The following is a 16,684-nucleotide window of genomic DNA, read 5'->3' on the forward strand; positions in this document are numbered from 1 at the left end:
GAGTCTGTTGGCTCGCTGAGAGTCGGGTCCCAAGTAGTATAGTTCAGATTTGTCCATATTGATCCTGAGTCTAGAGGCCCACTCAAAGATATACCATATAAATTGAAGATTCCGCATGAAGTATTTCCTAGGCTTAGAAAGAAAAATCGTGTCATCCGCGTATTGGATCAGCACAGTTTGGCAATCCGGGGACGGTCCAAGGCCACTGAGAAGGTTGTTTTTCCTTGCAGTTTCAGTCAGCCTAGCCAAGCAGTCAGCCACTAAAAGGAAGAGGTAGGGGGAAAGAGAGTCGCCCTGTCTAAGTCCCTTTCTTGTCTTAAACCAGTTGGTCGGGGTGCCGTTGACCAGGATGGCTACTTTGGCGTTACAGATACACTGCTCGATCCAAGCCCACCATTTGTCGTTGAATCCCAGCCAATGCAATATGTGTTTCAGGAAGTCCCAACGAACATTGTCAAAAGCTTTCTCGAAGTCTGCTTTAATACATACGCATTCCGTACCAGTCTTCGAACACCAATTGATTAGTTCGCTTGCGGTAACGAACGAATCAGTCAGCAATCGGTCTTTGAGAAAAGCCGATTGCGTTGGTGAGATAATAGACGTCAAGATGTCCCTGTCATATAGTTTATATCTGTTGATTAAGTTGTGCATTAACTAGATGGATGATGAGATTCTCAAAAATGTTATATGCCAACTTATATTCTTGAAGTTTAGCGATTACTCTTAAATTTTTGAGACTACACCAAACTGCCGGGGGGATTTTACTATGGTATTTAAGACAAGGTCTAAAGTGCTCGGAGCATCTTTTGCAGTTTAGCATTTTTTTTTTCTTTTTTTTTGGGCAGGGGGGGTGTGTTAAGCCCTCGTATGTAGGGCTGGCAAATGAGCGAGCCGGCTCGCATTCGACTCGCGTTCGACTCGATATTTAGCTCGCTCGAGCTCGACTCGAAATTAAATGAACCGAGCTTGAACAAAAAAAAAGGCTCGAAATTCATTTCAAGCCGAGCTTGAGTATTACTCGGCTCGTTCGATATTAGGCTCGAAAAGCTCGAATATATATATATATATAATATTATATATATATATACTATATATATTATTATATATTATCAGATTATTATATAATATATTATTTATTTATTTAGTAAAAAATATATAAATATAATATATTTTAATTATATATAGGCTGAGTGAATAATCTGAATTAGTTAAATTTGGCCAATATTTTAGCCATAAAAACAATCTCAATAGACAATAAAGAGAGCAAATTTTACTAAATTTATACATTTTTTCTTTCTTTCTTTTTTTTTCTTTTACTTCACAGAGCTTTAAATTTTCACATGTGGTTCTCTCTTTCTCTTTTCTGTCTCTCAGCCTTATTTGGCCGAAGCCGGTAAGCCTCCAAGTGTACCAAGTACAGCATAATTTGCCGTTGCTATCTGCTATTAATTGTTATCTGAGAAAATATACAAAGATAATTTTAAAGTAATAAAATTATTATTCATTTAGATAAAATTTTAATTTTAGTTATATATGGTTTGGATAGTTTAATCCAATATTTATCTATATAATTTATTTATTTTTGACTGCATAAATAAAAATGAATAATATGGAGATTGAAGGCGGAAGAAAAGTCATGTGTGGCTGAAAAGATTAGATATTCAACTCATAAATTTTTTTTCTTCATATTATAATACTATATTTTATATAATTATTTTATATTTTGAACTATTAGACATTTTTTGTATCAAATTATAGATAATGTTCTATACAAATTAAACTATTGATCGTATGATGTTGAGAATTTCAAGCGGCTCGTTTAGGGCTCGAGCTCGCTCGACTCGAAATTAGGCTCGCTCGAGCTCGGCTTGAATTAATTTCAATCCAAGCTTGAGCTTAAATTTAGGCTCGAAATTAATTTCAAGTCGAATTTGAGCCGAGGTAACCTCGCTCGAACTCGGCTCGTTTCCACCCCTACTCGTATGTAGTATTGAGCAATTACATTTTACTAGTGTAATTTAAAGTGCAGCATTTTGTTATTCCGTGATTACTATTTTAATTTTTAATAAAAACTTATTGTTATTAACAGAAAAAATATATATATATTACACAACATGATAAAGATTATGAGCGGTTTACTATAATGTGATTTGCAATTTATCATTTTGTAATGTAGCTTTCTTCGTAAGGTAGTAGTTCCTTCTTTGTTTTTTCACTCTGCACTAGGGCAATTGGCCCGCTGGGTTTAGGTAATCTGGTTTTATTAGTCAATAAGAAGAAAAAACAAGAGGGAAAAAAAAAACAAGAGAGAGAGAGAGGGCCTTTTTGTAGACACAAATTTTAGAAGACAACTCTTCAAACTGCACAATTCTAGACCAAAAAAAAAAAAAAAAGCAAAATACATAACTAATCACGCATCTCGAGGCAACAGCGAAGTGTGCCTTGCAATAATTCATCACAAATCCATTGTAGGGATATCTCAAGTTCAAAACTGTTTTAGTTTGCGACCGTTCTTGTATAAATTTTACTCATTTTTTTTCTCAAAAAAAAAAAAAAAAAAATTTACTCATTTTCCTATGTTTTCGTTTGTATAATTTTCACTCATTTTCCTATTTTTCAGTTTGCGACGTTTTTCCTGTGTGACCCTCCTATAAAATGCAGTGCCGCAAGATGAAGTGCCTTCCTCCTGTTTCAATAGCTTCTCTCTTCGAAATGGGAACTCCAGTTTCGGATGTGCGGCATTTAGTCTTTGTCTTCTGCTTGCTTCTTTTTTTTTGTGATTGCGCTACCCGCTTCATTTATTTTATTTAGAAATAAACATAGCTGAAAATATGAATCAATTAGGATTCGAACTTGAGACTTCGGGTACCAACTATTAAGCCCTTTGCCACTTGCTTTAGAAACGGTCGGTGTCTTCTACTTTCTTTTAATAGAAAGTCTACACATAGCAACTGGCATATTTGTTGCAATGAAAATGCAAGGTGCGGCCACAAATATAATCTTGCTTTCCTTATTGCCTGATCGCCATAAATTGAGTTCTGTCATAACTTAACTTTCCTAATTGACTTAGCTCTCGCTGATGGTGGAATCACTAAGGGAGAGAGAAAAATATAGAGTCCGGCTACTATACTCTTATGAGTATAGCCCTTTTATACTTATAAATTTTCGGCCATTAGGTTTACTCTTTTAACTATTTCCATCCGTTTGATCATACTATTCAACCAACCACCCACTCAACTTTAGGAAACCACTATTAAACTAACCGAGAACCATTATCATCCTAACCGCATATCCCTTTATCCAACGGTCAAAAACTTATGAGTACAAAGNATGAGCCTTGGGCGGATAGGAGAAACTCTGTCCGTTCGGCGTCTGTTTGACGTGCTCGGGTCGGGCCAAATTGGCATCGGTCCCGGGGCGTGACATATATATATATATATATATATAGAGAGAGAGAGAGAGAGAGAGAGAGAGAGAGAGCGCGCTAGGCTCCTATGCTTTCGAAAGTACGAAAACCTCCGTGCTTGTAAGTTGTTTTCGATGATGGAACATCCGATTCGGCGATCGGTTCCATTAAACTTGATCTACGCTATTGGAACTATCTAGAAACCAAATTTCATATTTTTTTGATTTTGTTTGTCTAGTGAACGAGTAGCCTCAAAATAAACGGCCGAAAATAAAAATCTCATAAAAAATAGTGATAAAAGATTCAAATTTCAAATCGGAAGTATTGATCTTGCTATTGACGTTAAGTAGAATTTCTATTAAATTTTTATGTAATTTGAATACTTCTACACAATTGAACTTAAAAACATACCACATCAGCCTTGTTTCTAGATAGTTCCAATACGGTACATTATATTTAACAAAGCCGATCGTCGAATCGGATATCCTATCATCGAAAATAACTTACAAGCACGGAAGTCTCCGTACTTTCGAAAGTATAGGAGACGTACTATATATATATATATATATATATATATATATATATATATATATATACAAAAAATATTAGCTAGTGTAATATTTTTCTTTCAGCCTGTTGCATGTTAATACGGGAACATTCAACGAAACAATTACAAAAAGTGGAAAAGCTTTAACTTTCATACTACTTTCTCCCTATGAAATAAATTGTAGAATTATACGAACTTCACACTTCTCAAGTCATTGTCTTTCCATCAAACAAACATCCACGGAAAAATAATTATCACTTGACTTCCCATTGGGACCGTGCCTAATGGTGACACCTTATTTTATATCTTATTGTTGTTTATAAATACAATTAGAATTATTTAAAATGTATATTTTACAAGTTTTAAAATAAATAATTATATGTTTTGTAATAATGATATTAAAAAAGTAAATTTCAAAATAAAAATTTAAAAGATTCAAAAAGAAAAACGGAAACGCCATGGCCCTTGGGCCAACCCCAACTTTTCAATTCCATGATCTTACAAGAAATAGCGATGCAACATGTGAAAGAAAATTTTCGAGACAAAAACTTACATCAGTACATGTAACATCTCTGTTGTGACCTCCCGTGACCGGATCTCATCTTTTCATTGAGGTGAAGTTGAAATTGGATTTGTTGAGTTAAAATTAAACTTGAGCTCCACTTCGGTCAGCTACTTGAGAAAATCTATGTACTTCAAGACATGCTTCTTGTCTAGAGTATATGCCTCGCACACTCTGGACACTCTGCAATAATCAACACCATCTTTGCTACTTTCCCCACTTCTGAGAAGTCTCTCGAGATCTTCAGAGGGATCGAAAACCTTTTCCAAAAAGTTAAGGCAAAAGCAAAATGTTTGAGCAATAGGAGATACAACTGGTTAGGTTAGGTCGAACAACACCATAAGGACTTCAGAATTTTACATCTTGCGCTAGAACAGAAAGATTGAAACAAAGTACAAAACAAATAATATATGCACCCATGCACCCGTGTTATGAATGATTTACATGCAATTTTCCACGAAAATTTAGATAAACTACAGTAGTGAAACATAATCTAGCATGTAATTTGTTTGGTTAAACAACACCTAAGGAGTTCAGAATTTTATATCTTGTGCTAAAAGAGAACAAATTTAAATGAAGTAGAAAACAAATAACATATGCACCCATATTTTGAATGATTTACACATGATTTTCCATCTTTAGTTGCCAAAACATACATAAACTGAAGTGAATCGAGCGTTTATTTCTGAAACCAGGCATCACCTCTGAATAGGGATGTAATAGGTTCTGTCTGATTCGGTTTGAGGAACAATTTCAACCGAAAAATTAAAGAATCAAACCAAATCAAGATTCCCCGAACCAAAACAAACCAGAAAAATAAATCAGTTTTGTTTGGTTGTATAAATTCGGTTTCAGATACAACTTCACAATCCTAGTACCCAAGTATCCAAGAACAAAATATAGAACAACAAGCCACCATTGTTGACTTTCTCCAATAGCCAAAAGGCTTGATCCATGGGCCCAAAATGTATAAGCACCAAAACTTTGTGCTTCTAGAAGTATTCCAACACAATACTCTATGTGGAACTAGGCTAGAATACTATTAATAGTACCAAGTCATGGGTGCTATTAAGTTTTTGGCCTTCGGATGAAACAATGTACGGTTAGGATGCTAGTGGTCCCCTAGGGTTAAGTGGGTAGTTGGTTGAATAGTATGATCTAACGGGTGAAAATGGTCAAAGAGATTGATCGAACGGTAGAAAACTTGGTAGCATCAAGTGTTTGGTGCTATCGATAGCATTGTAGCCGGACTCCTCTATATGTATATATATAGATAGAGAGAGAGAGAGAGAGAGAGAGAGAGAGAGAGTGCTAGGCTTGTGTGCTTTTAGAAGCAGGGTAGCCTCTGTGATATCAAGTCATTTTCAATGCTAGAACTTTCGAATTGACAATCGGCTCCGTTAGACTTAATATAGAGTATTTAAAGTACCTAAAAAATAAATTTTGCAATTTTTCGATATCATTTACTTAGTGATCAAAAGACCCTAAAATCGACAATTTTAATGGTCGTAGTGAACCGTTTGCAAATTTAACAATGTAGAAATATCCAAATCACGTGAAATTTTGATAGAAAATTTCTTTATACTATATAAAACGAGATCAATATCTTTGATCTAAAATTTAATGTCAGATCATCACATTTTATGAGATTTTTATTTTCAGCTGTCGATTTTAGCTCTTCTGATCACTAGATAAATGATATCGAAAAATGGTGAAATTTATTTTCTAGCTATTTCAAATACTCTAGATCAAGTCTAACGGTGCCGATCATCGATCCGGAAGTCACAGCATCAAAAACAACTTGATAACGAAGGTCACAGTGCTTCTAAAAGCACACAACCCGGACTCTCTCTCTCTATATATATATATAAAAATCTAGCTAACTATACTATTATGAGTATAATCGCCTTTGTACTCATAAGTCGTTTTTTTGAGCTTCTGAATCGACAATTCATACCAATGAACATAATTTAGAGCATTCAAACATTCTAGAAACCCAATTTTACAATTTTTGATATCATATACTTTACGATAAAAAAACCTCAAAAATTGACATTTTTAACAGCCGTAATGGAGCGTTTTCTAGTTAACGGTGTAGAAAAATTGGAATTGGTTGAACTATTGATAGAAAATTCTATTCACTATATAGATCAAGATCAATAACTCTGATCTTGAACTTAAAAACCCCATCTCTTATATTTAGGAGATCGTTCGATTTTGACCATTCATTTTATACCAACTTGATGAACTTTATTTTAAATTCAAAAATTTACGAAATTCAATTCTTAAGTCTTCAAATGCTCTAGATGATGTTTGACAGTGGATGGTCCATGCAGAAACTCCATCATTGAGAACGACTGATGAATATGAAAACCTCCGTACTCATAAGAGTATAGTAGCCCTATACTCTCTCTCTCTCTCTCTCTCTATATATATATATATAGGGATAATATCTAATATACCCTTCAAAACTTTCAAAAATATCCAATATACCACTAGTTGACCAAAATGTCCTCATTGATTTTCAAAAATCCCTTCAAATATACCCAAACCCCCAGGGTTTACCAACGGGATTTGTGGTACGGTATTTTGGTAATTTCAAGGTAAATTTGAAAATTTTGAATAGTCATGGGTAAATAAGCAAGAGCGCCCCCCCCCCCCTCCTTCACAAGTTGCAGCATGTGGGAATTGAATATGTGATCTATTCTAATACCACTTGTTGCATGGTTGACGCTAACCACAATTATAGAAGCTCGAGCTATTAGAAAGAGAGTAACCATTCATTTAAATTAAACCATACAAATATATCGCCTATGGGTCTCAATTGTAACTTGACCCATCTCGCTTCCGCCCATAGACAGGAGGCTAGCCTATCTGCCAACATATCCTACCTATTTACCTTTATAGGTAAAAAAAAGGGTATGGAAATTTGATCAATTTTTGACCATTTTCAAACAGCCTAGACTACAGATTTAAAAATATTAGATGATCAACTTACAACTAGGTTCATACTGAAACTTTGAAGTGACCTAATCTACTCTAATTTCCTTGAAAGCTAGTGGCTGTCAAAAATATAATCACCCCCAGAAGGAAAAATTGTGGTATACAGAACAATGAACTTGTCGACTACAGTTGTGAGGACATAGAAAAGTTTCTACCAGAGGAATAAAGGTATTCGTACCCATGGTGGAGATATGGTTGCACTCTTACGATGATTATTTGAATCCTCTTTGGACCCATTTTCCTTTTCATTACCAAGGAGAAGATTCCATGAAGTTGGGCTGTCTGATACTAAATGAACAAGCCTCTCACTTCCCTGAAACACAGTTATAATCGAACACAAAAAAGAGAGGGTAAGAGACTAATAGAAAGCAGCAGTAATGAAACGAGGATACTCCGTAAAATTTCGAACAGATGGTGCATATATTTTGATGGTATAATCACTGTGGTGTAGTATTAATATAATAAATATCAAACAGCCATTATACCATATCAAAGAATGCTCCCAATTCCCAACATGACACTGGCTACTTGGGTACTCTGTACAAAATTTTCTTATATATAAATTTTGCACCTCTCAAAGCAATAGGAAAAGAATAGGCTACCTATTGAAAATAGAATAAGATGATGAAGTCGTTCGATAGTCATGATGTTAAATTCTATCACATTGCAGAAAATTTTACAGTGCTCAATCCTTCTCAATAGCACCAACCACAAAACGTGAACCAGCTCGATTTATTTAAAGCATAAAAAAAAGAATAAAAATCTAAGTTTTTAAGTCTCAACTATTTAAAATCAGATACACAGATTCTAGTTCTCCATTTAACTTTGCTTTGAGAAAATTTCTTAGTAACAATTGCATCCAAAAGGCCTCATATCATATAAAAGTTCCTCTATTTGGTCTTCAGAGATTACATGAAATCCAGAATAAAGTTCTTATATGGATAATTTTTTTTCGAATTATAGAGTCACACTAAAACCCAAACTTTTAGCTAAATTTCAATTTGCTTGTACAACTTTTAAGTTGGAAATTCAACACCCCAAGCTGTTGTAAGTGTTTCCATTGAGCCGTGTGCTCATTTACTGTCAGAGGGAAAATTATTGGTTATACCATATGCATCTAAACATCTATGCACCATGCATACATCAACCTTTATCGCATCTCACAGTTCAATCCTTACTTACCCATTAAGTTGTAACTAGCAACCTTTTCTTCACTCGAAAATTGGTTCATTGGATTTGAAGTATGAGATGAATGGCCCGTTGATGAATTTGTGTTGCATGCATGGATGGATGCATGGGACAGGATTATTATTCCGGACAATGTAAAGTCCTTCCAAAAGTGTGAGGGTGTCAAATATACAACCTAAACCTAAAACTCAAGGACCAAAGCAAAACTTAACTCGAATTTGATGGACTAGTAATGCAATTTACCCACAAAATATTCTACTACTATTGTTGTATCAAAGTTGGTCTCTATTTACGTCTTCTGAAGGGTTCTGTAAATATTGTTCAATAAAACTGAATAACGTCATGCTTGGCTTGTTTCTCTTCCTTTTATGTGTATAATTTTATAAGATTCTGTCGAAGGTTTTAAAGAAAATTTAATAACCTCGCTAATAAACATACCAATGGAACACTACACACTAAACTCTACACTTACAAAATATTTAACGATCCAAAGTAATTGTCAGACCACCCAAATTATAGACCACTTCAACTATTTTGATGGACATATCTAAAGTACCTAGAAACAAAATATTATAGTACTTAAAGGCCTTCAACCTCTACATCCAATCACCACAAAAATGTATGGCACATAGTGCACTAGCATTCAAATCATTACACAATATGTGGTTTTCAGTTCAAAAATCCACATTTATCTTACGACACATATTGTTCACCACCTTTGCAAAAGTTAACTACTTCAAGAGAATAAATTAAATGTTGTATGCACTACTGATCTTCTGACAGTCTGACACAGTTGATGAATATCAAAGACCTCGAAATCAAAGTTCTCTTAATCACAAGAAGATATTGAGTTTAGATCATAGCATTGATCTGTAATCTAGGTGTGTTTATAATCGTTTTTTTACTAAATATGTAAGTTTAAAATTTTAGCAAGCGACTGAATTTTAAGTTTATACAAACTCTTTAGAAATCAACCAACCACCATTGCCATAAAAGTCACTCTATAATTACCTAGTAATCAGAGCTTTAGCAATGACTTAGTACAATATATACTCTGAATAGATTTCCAGAAAGGGAAAATTGCAGCATCTGACAGTGAACTGGTCATGAAGTTCCACTAAATTTCTAAACTAGTTAGGTCACTCTATCAGATTCCATTTAATTTCGTTGTTCATGAGTCATGACAGGATGACTTGTCACCTAATTTAGGTGTCATGCTCTCTCAAGAGAAATATGATTCAAATACAACATCACATTTAAGAGGTGACATGGCACCGCATCATCTGCAACAGTTGATATGCTATCAAATAAGCTGCCATGTAATCCCTCCACTAGGATATTCAGATGGAGCTTACCATAATGGCTGGAATGAGAAAAAACTTCAATGCATCAATTGCATGAACTGAAGTTCAGTACAGAAATGATTGCACCATTAGTGAATGGTGGTGCAATAACCTTCCAAACAACAAATGTTTTTGTTGGCAGGTAAAACTGAAAGCACAAAGGAACAATTTTCTTTTAATATAGTGGATTGATCAGAAGCCTTGTTAACTCGCAAGTTTTCCTACATGCTTTGCTCATCGTGTTACACACTAAATGACATTGTAACTAGTTTACTGTAATTTGCAATCAAGATGAGAAATCTGTCTTCTCAACTTAGAGAATATTCAGCGTACACATAGGCAAGTGGAATGCTCCAAAGGTATTTTGCCCTGGAAACCACTTTTGAGAGGGAAGGGGAGGAGAGAAGGGAGTATGAAATGGTAAGAGGAGATCTACAAGAGGAAGTAGGAAATTTGGGCAAAGTGAAGCCATTTTCTAGCTAATAGGCGACAATAGGCTTATTTACATTTTGAGGTGCTGTAACCTAACCTACATGTTTCTTTTATAACAATTGGTAGGACTAATATGAACTAGAGAGAATGATTAAAAAGATTGTCATATGAATAACAAGAGTACAGGCAATATCCAAAGGAAGGATATAAGTACCCATCGGCACGGGCTGTACCCACTGTGCAACGTGCCGACAAAATATCGGCACGGTACGACCCACATACCAATGGAACAACTCACAACCCTCTTTTCTTGAAAATTGGCAAGTAGTTATCTCAATAAGTTCAAAAGATTTGATAAAGATATATAATAACTAATAAGCAATTAGAATTTATTACTGCCAAAGAAAATAAATATTTTTTGTCATTTTATGTTGGCACAGGTATTTTTTATGACCGGCACGATACAACACACACCATACCATACTGTGCTGGCAAGTTCTCGGCACGACCCCGTGACACGGCACTTAAATCCTTAATCCAAAGATAATATTTTAATATCCAAAAATTGCACATATATAAGAGAAAGGGAGTCTTCTTTATAGGTAATCATATGACTACTGTTATGCTTTACCAAATAAGTGATTCGCGTCAAATAGCCATACAAGATTCAAACTTAACAGAATAATTTGGAATGCTGCAATGAAATCGACACAAAAAAAAAATTATATACCAATTGTATACTAAGCAAAACCTGTGGTAGCTTCCGATGAATGCTTATACTATAGAAATGAAAACTATCAAGGAAGCAAAGCAACAAACAACTTGGAATCATACAAGAAGCTTACCAAAAGTGATATGACCGTAGTCATAACAAGCCAACATAATTTCAATTACTTATTATTCATAGTGTCACCAATACCTTGAGAGCTCGCCAATGAGAATATGCACGAAACAAGATCCAGAAGAAGGGTATGTTGGGCAACGGTAGTACCTAGAATAAGAATGAAAACTTGTTTAGTCCCCACCATATTGCATACTGTTAATCTTATCACTTTTTGCTTGATCTTTTTTATGCACATGCTTTATTTGTATGTCAAAACAACAGAAAGAATTCTATATTTGACTATGTCTGATAATATTTATGGAACACTTGCATTCTTAGCAACAATGACTGAACTTGATACTACAATAAGCAAATTCACCAGCTAAATAGTTACATGCAACTGATATCAGTATATCAACCAGCCTACAGCATGTACAATCAAAATATATAAGCAATGGTGCAAGCGTTAAAGGAATAATTAAGCAGGGGTGTTAAAAGTTTGGTTCCAAAACATTCAACCAAGGATTAAAGTGCCGCCCGTGCCGTACGGCACGGGGGCGTGCCGTACCGTGCCCCCAAGAAGGGGGCACGGTACAGGGGGGGTCTCGGACCCCCCCCTGTCTCGCGGCACGCACCTGCGTGCCGCTCGAGACAAAGCGCCACGCAGGTGCGTGCCGGCGGCACGTACCATGCGTGCCACCAATTTTTTTATTTTTTTTCCTTTTTGGCTTTTTTTTTTGGTTTTTTTTTTNATATTTTAATTTTTATTCTACATCAGATATAGTTGTATTTTACTTACAAAAAGCTTTCATGCATATTAATTGATGAGTATAGTAAGATATACATAGTAAATATTCATATTATTTTGTTTAAATATTTCAAAATAATATTATAGGAATTTATTGGAACCAAAAAAGCTAAAATAAGTCCGTGCCAAAGCGTGCCAGTTGGAGGTCATGCGTATCTGTCGGCACGCAAGCGTGCCACGTGTCGGCACGCAAGCGTGCCCGTGCCGTACCGTGCCAGGGACGTAACGGCACGCCCCCGTGCCACGGCACTTTAAACCTTGATTCAACTAAATAGGGCCGTTTGGTTCGCCTTATTATTTTACTGTTCTGATCTGTTTTTAAGACAGAGAAAAAGTCGGTTTTTCAGTGCCAGTTTAGCTACCATATTTTACTGAACCGAGCTGAACAGAACCAAAAACTGATTTAAATCAGACATAAATGTATAAAATTCATTTTATTACAGCCTTCTGATCTCATAATTGACGCAGGCCTAAGCCACGCTGAGAGGAAAGAAGCACAAGAACAAAAAGAGAGGGATACATGAAGAACTTATTCTTCGACAAAGACGAAATATTATTGATCAACTCTAAAAACTTATTACATTAACCGAATGCCACGTTTATATAGAGGTGATACCCGAATCCTACTAGACAAAGATAATAAATTCTAATATATCCCTAAAACTAATCAAATTATAAATAATCAAATTATCGGGCTAAAAATAGAAAAAAATACAGAACTTTACGAAAATAACCTAAAGATGCAAAAAACCGAGGTTGAAACAATTGAATTTGGGTCCCAAACTCGGCCGCAATGGCTTCGCTATTCGATGCATAGATCCCGAAAAGTGTTTCCGAATTGGGGTTGCACACTGAAATCAGATACTCCAGCGAAAAGTTATGACCGTTTAAAGATTCCTCACGCTGATTGTAAAACGTACCCCAACTTAACGAGATTTTCGGCTTCGCATGATTGCTTCACGTTTTTCTAGAAACTATAATGCTAAATGCTAAATTGGCCGGATCACATATGGATAAAATGTGATCAACCCAATAGTGCTGCCCAATAGCTAGGTGGCGTAAAAACTACCTTCCGGCTGTTTAATCACTTCTTGTAATTCATGTTTGAGTTACCACGCTCAGCCCTGCCAAATGTTGAGATCAGCAGCTCAAAACTTCCATAAGCAAAAGAGAGAGAGAGAGAGAGAGAGAGAGAGAGAGAGAGAGAAGGCCCTCTTTTCACTCTTATATAGAGAGAATCCTGATGAGCTCTACAATGGAACCTCTAGAAAAGTCAGAGCGCAAGGCTAAGCTACTAGCATATCAATTATAAAGGCTAAGCTACTACTGATAGGACATAGATACTAATACTATTAAGCCAAAATCAATGTTACAGCATTCATATTGATGATCCATACTGTTTTACATGATTTACACTTTTATACATGCGTAGAAACAAGTATTCATATTAGTAAGCTCAGCCAATTACTCCAACAGTTCTAGCACCTCCGGCAGAGACTACTATGCTGTACCGACTGTCTAGACCCCTCAAGTAGAAACTACCATCGTTTTGTCGACCATTGCCACAGATATGTCGACCGCTGCTCGAGAGGTATCAAAGGCAGAACAAGATGGGTTCCGAGCTAGGTCAACCGATTTCAGGAGGTTAGACCTACCTCATTTTGGTAGGAAGAACATAGAGCTGTCGGTAGTTAAGGCTTGGGTATGAGGGATGAAGTGGTTGTTTGAGGACATATACATTCCAGAGAGAGACTAGATGCATTTGGCGGTTCACTGCCTCGAAGGTAATGCCGGTGAGTGGTGGTCAAGGGCTAGGGCGACTAGGCTCAATGATGCACCTCCTGTGAATTGGATGGAGTTTCGAGGAATGTTATTCAGCATGTTTTTCCGAATAGTGTCAAGGAAAGATTGAAAGATGATTGAAGAGATTAAGACGGGAGTCAATTATAATAGGAGTACTAGAGGGAGTTTACCAGATTGCTAAGCTATATGCTGTTTGTCGCCAAGAACGAGCGGCACAGAGCAAATCTATTTGAGGAAGGATTGAGGCCCGAGCTTTACCAATTGGTCCAGGTTTAGTATCTCTAGACCTTGGATGCATCAGTTGAGATGGGCCTTCGTGTAGAGCGAGGCGAGATTGTGATGAGGGAGAGAGCCGAGTTGGAGCGGGATAGTGATAGAAAGAGGCCTGCAGAGAATGAGGCTGAGCCCTCTAGTTCAGGGAGACCACCGAGGTATCCGTGATCTCATTCTTAGGGTCGTGGGTCCTCTACAAGACGGAGACCCGGTGGATCCCGACAGCAACTACAGGGATAAGGTCAGATTCGATGCGTCATTTGTGGACGTTAGCATCAGCAGCAGACTTGTGCACAACGGGAGGGCCGATGCTTTCGTTGTCGACAGGCGGGACATAGATGGGCAGCTTATCCTCGAGGAGCTTCACCAACCCCATCGATAACTTCTTCCCTTTTGACTCCACGACATATGGCGGGGGCCCACCCGCATTCACCAATTCAGACCGAGCCCCAGCATCACGCCCAGCTGAGAGATAGCTACCAGCACCGAGTGGATGAGTCTACACGGCACAGGTTGAGGATGCACCTGCTGCCGACACTATGGTTAGAGGTATCATTTTGATTTCTAGTATTCGAGCTCGTACTTTATTTGATACCAGTGCATCACATTATTTTGTTAGTTGGACATTTGCATTATTGCACGGATTAGAGAATGAGTTGTTAGCACATGCACGTGAGGTACAGATTTCTGATCATGCATTGCATGTAGAGTGTTGCATGTCTTGTCTAGTGCAGTTGGGTCAGTAGATTATGCCCGCAAACTTATCAGTCCTGAGACAGTTGCAGGATTTTGATGTGGTGTTGGGAATGGAGTGGCTCACTCGCTATTTTGCGACTATAGACTGTGAGGCGAGGATTAGTGTTTTGCAAGCCGGAGCAAGAGGAGTTTGTGTTTAGGGGTTGTCAGAGTATCCTCATCGCCATGATGATCTCTACATCAAAGGCGAAACACATGATGAGTCATAGAAGTGTAGCCCTTTTGGCCACTGTGATAGAGATGCCTACGGTGGTTCCAAGACTCGAGAACATTCCTGTAGTTCCGGAGTTTCCAGATGTTCATTCCTATAGTCCAAGAGTTTCCGAATGTTTTTTCCCCTAAGTTACCTGGTATGCCTCCAGATAAGAGTTTGTGACTAACAGAATCCATAAAATTGCGCCAATCTCGAAGGCACTTTACAGGATGGCACCAACAGAGCTTATAGAGCTAAAGGCGCAGCTGATGGATCTGATGAACAAAGAATTTATAAGACCCAACGTGTCAGCTTGGGAGCGCCGGCGTTGTTTGTAAAAAAAAAAAGATAGATCACTTCGCCTGCGTGTAAATTACATAGAGCTGAATAAAGTGACCATCAAGAATACGTATCCTTTGTCGCGCATCGACGATCTCTTTGATCAACTACAAGGATCTTCTGTCTTCTCCAAGATTGACCTGTAGCCAGAATATCATCAATTGAATATTTAAGTCTGAGGGTGTTCACAAAACGGTATTTAGGACGCGGTATGGATATAATGAGTTCACAGTGATGTCTTTTTGGATTGACAAATGCCCCAACTGCATTTATGGATATGATGAATAGAGTATTCAAGCCGTTCTTGGATCACTTCATTGTGATATTTATTGATGACGTTCTAATTTACTCCTAGAGTCATGTTGAGCACGAGGAACATTTAAGGCTTTTGTCGCAGATTCTGCGAGAGAAGAAATTGTTTATCAAGTTGAAGAAGTGGAGTTCTAGCTTCGAAAGGTAGCTTTCTTAGGCCACGTGATATCGGCAGCTTGTGTCGTAGCAGACCCGAAGAAGTTGATGCTATCAGAATTGACCCAGACCGACAACTGTTACAGAGGTGCGGAGTTTTCTTGGACTAGCAGATTACAACTATCGGTTTGTGGAAGGCTTTGCGAAGCTTTCCATGCCCCCTCACTCAACTGACTCGTAAAAAAATTATGTGCAAAGTGAGGAGTGTTAGAAAGCTGAAGACCAAATTGATGACAGCTCCAATCCTTGCCCTTCCAATGATGAGGAAAGGATTGGTGATTTATAGTGATACATCACACGGTGGCTTAGGATGCGTATTGATGTAGCATAGTAGAGTAATTTCTTATGCTTTACAATAATTAAAGGAATACAAGAAGAATTACCCTACGCATGATTTAGAGCTTGCCGCTATGGTGTCATTATCATTATAGAGAGCATTATGAATCTACACTGAACATAAGAGTCCCAAATACTTATTTACACAGAAAGGACTAAACTTGAGACAGCACCGTTAGGTTGAGTTATTGAAGGATTTTGACTTGACTATCTTATATCACCCTGGAAAAGCCAACGTGGTGGCAGATGCATTGAGTCGCAAATCAATGGAGAGTTTGAGTTTGATGATCACTAGACAAGCACCATTGCTAGAGGAGATGAGGCAACTTGAGCTTGAGGCAACTTGAGCTTGAGGTTGTATCCCCTAGGGTCTCTACGAGACATATCTTTGGTCTTGCAGCCCA

General features: G+C 37.2%; 1 protein-coding gene across 1 annotated transcript in view; it reads right to left on the reverse strand.

Annotated features, from left to right (window-relative positions):
* Positions 4,336-16,684, reverse strand: part of LOC109706556 — a 35,405-nt gene continuing 23,056 nt past the window's right edge. The window contains exons 6-8 of the mRNA XM_020227473.1: positions 11,401-11,472; positions 7,697-7,831; positions 4,336-4,775 (exon numbers count right to left, since the gene is read on the reverse strand). Coding sequence (XP_020083062.1) covers positions 4,626-4,775; positions 7,697-7,831; positions 11,401-11,472 — 357 coding nt within the window. The 3' untranslated portion in view covers positions 4,336-4,625. The remainder of the gene's footprint in view (positions 4,776-7,696; positions 7,832-11,400; positions 11,473-16,684) is intronic.

This window comes from Ananas comosus, linkage group 2 (assembly GCF_001540865.1).
Source record: "Ananas comosus cultivar F153 linkage group 2, ASM154086v1, whole genome shotgun sequence".
NCBI classification, from domain to species: Eukaryota; Viridiplantae; Streptophyta; class Magnoliopsida; order Poales; family Bromeliaceae; genus Ananas; species Ananas comosus.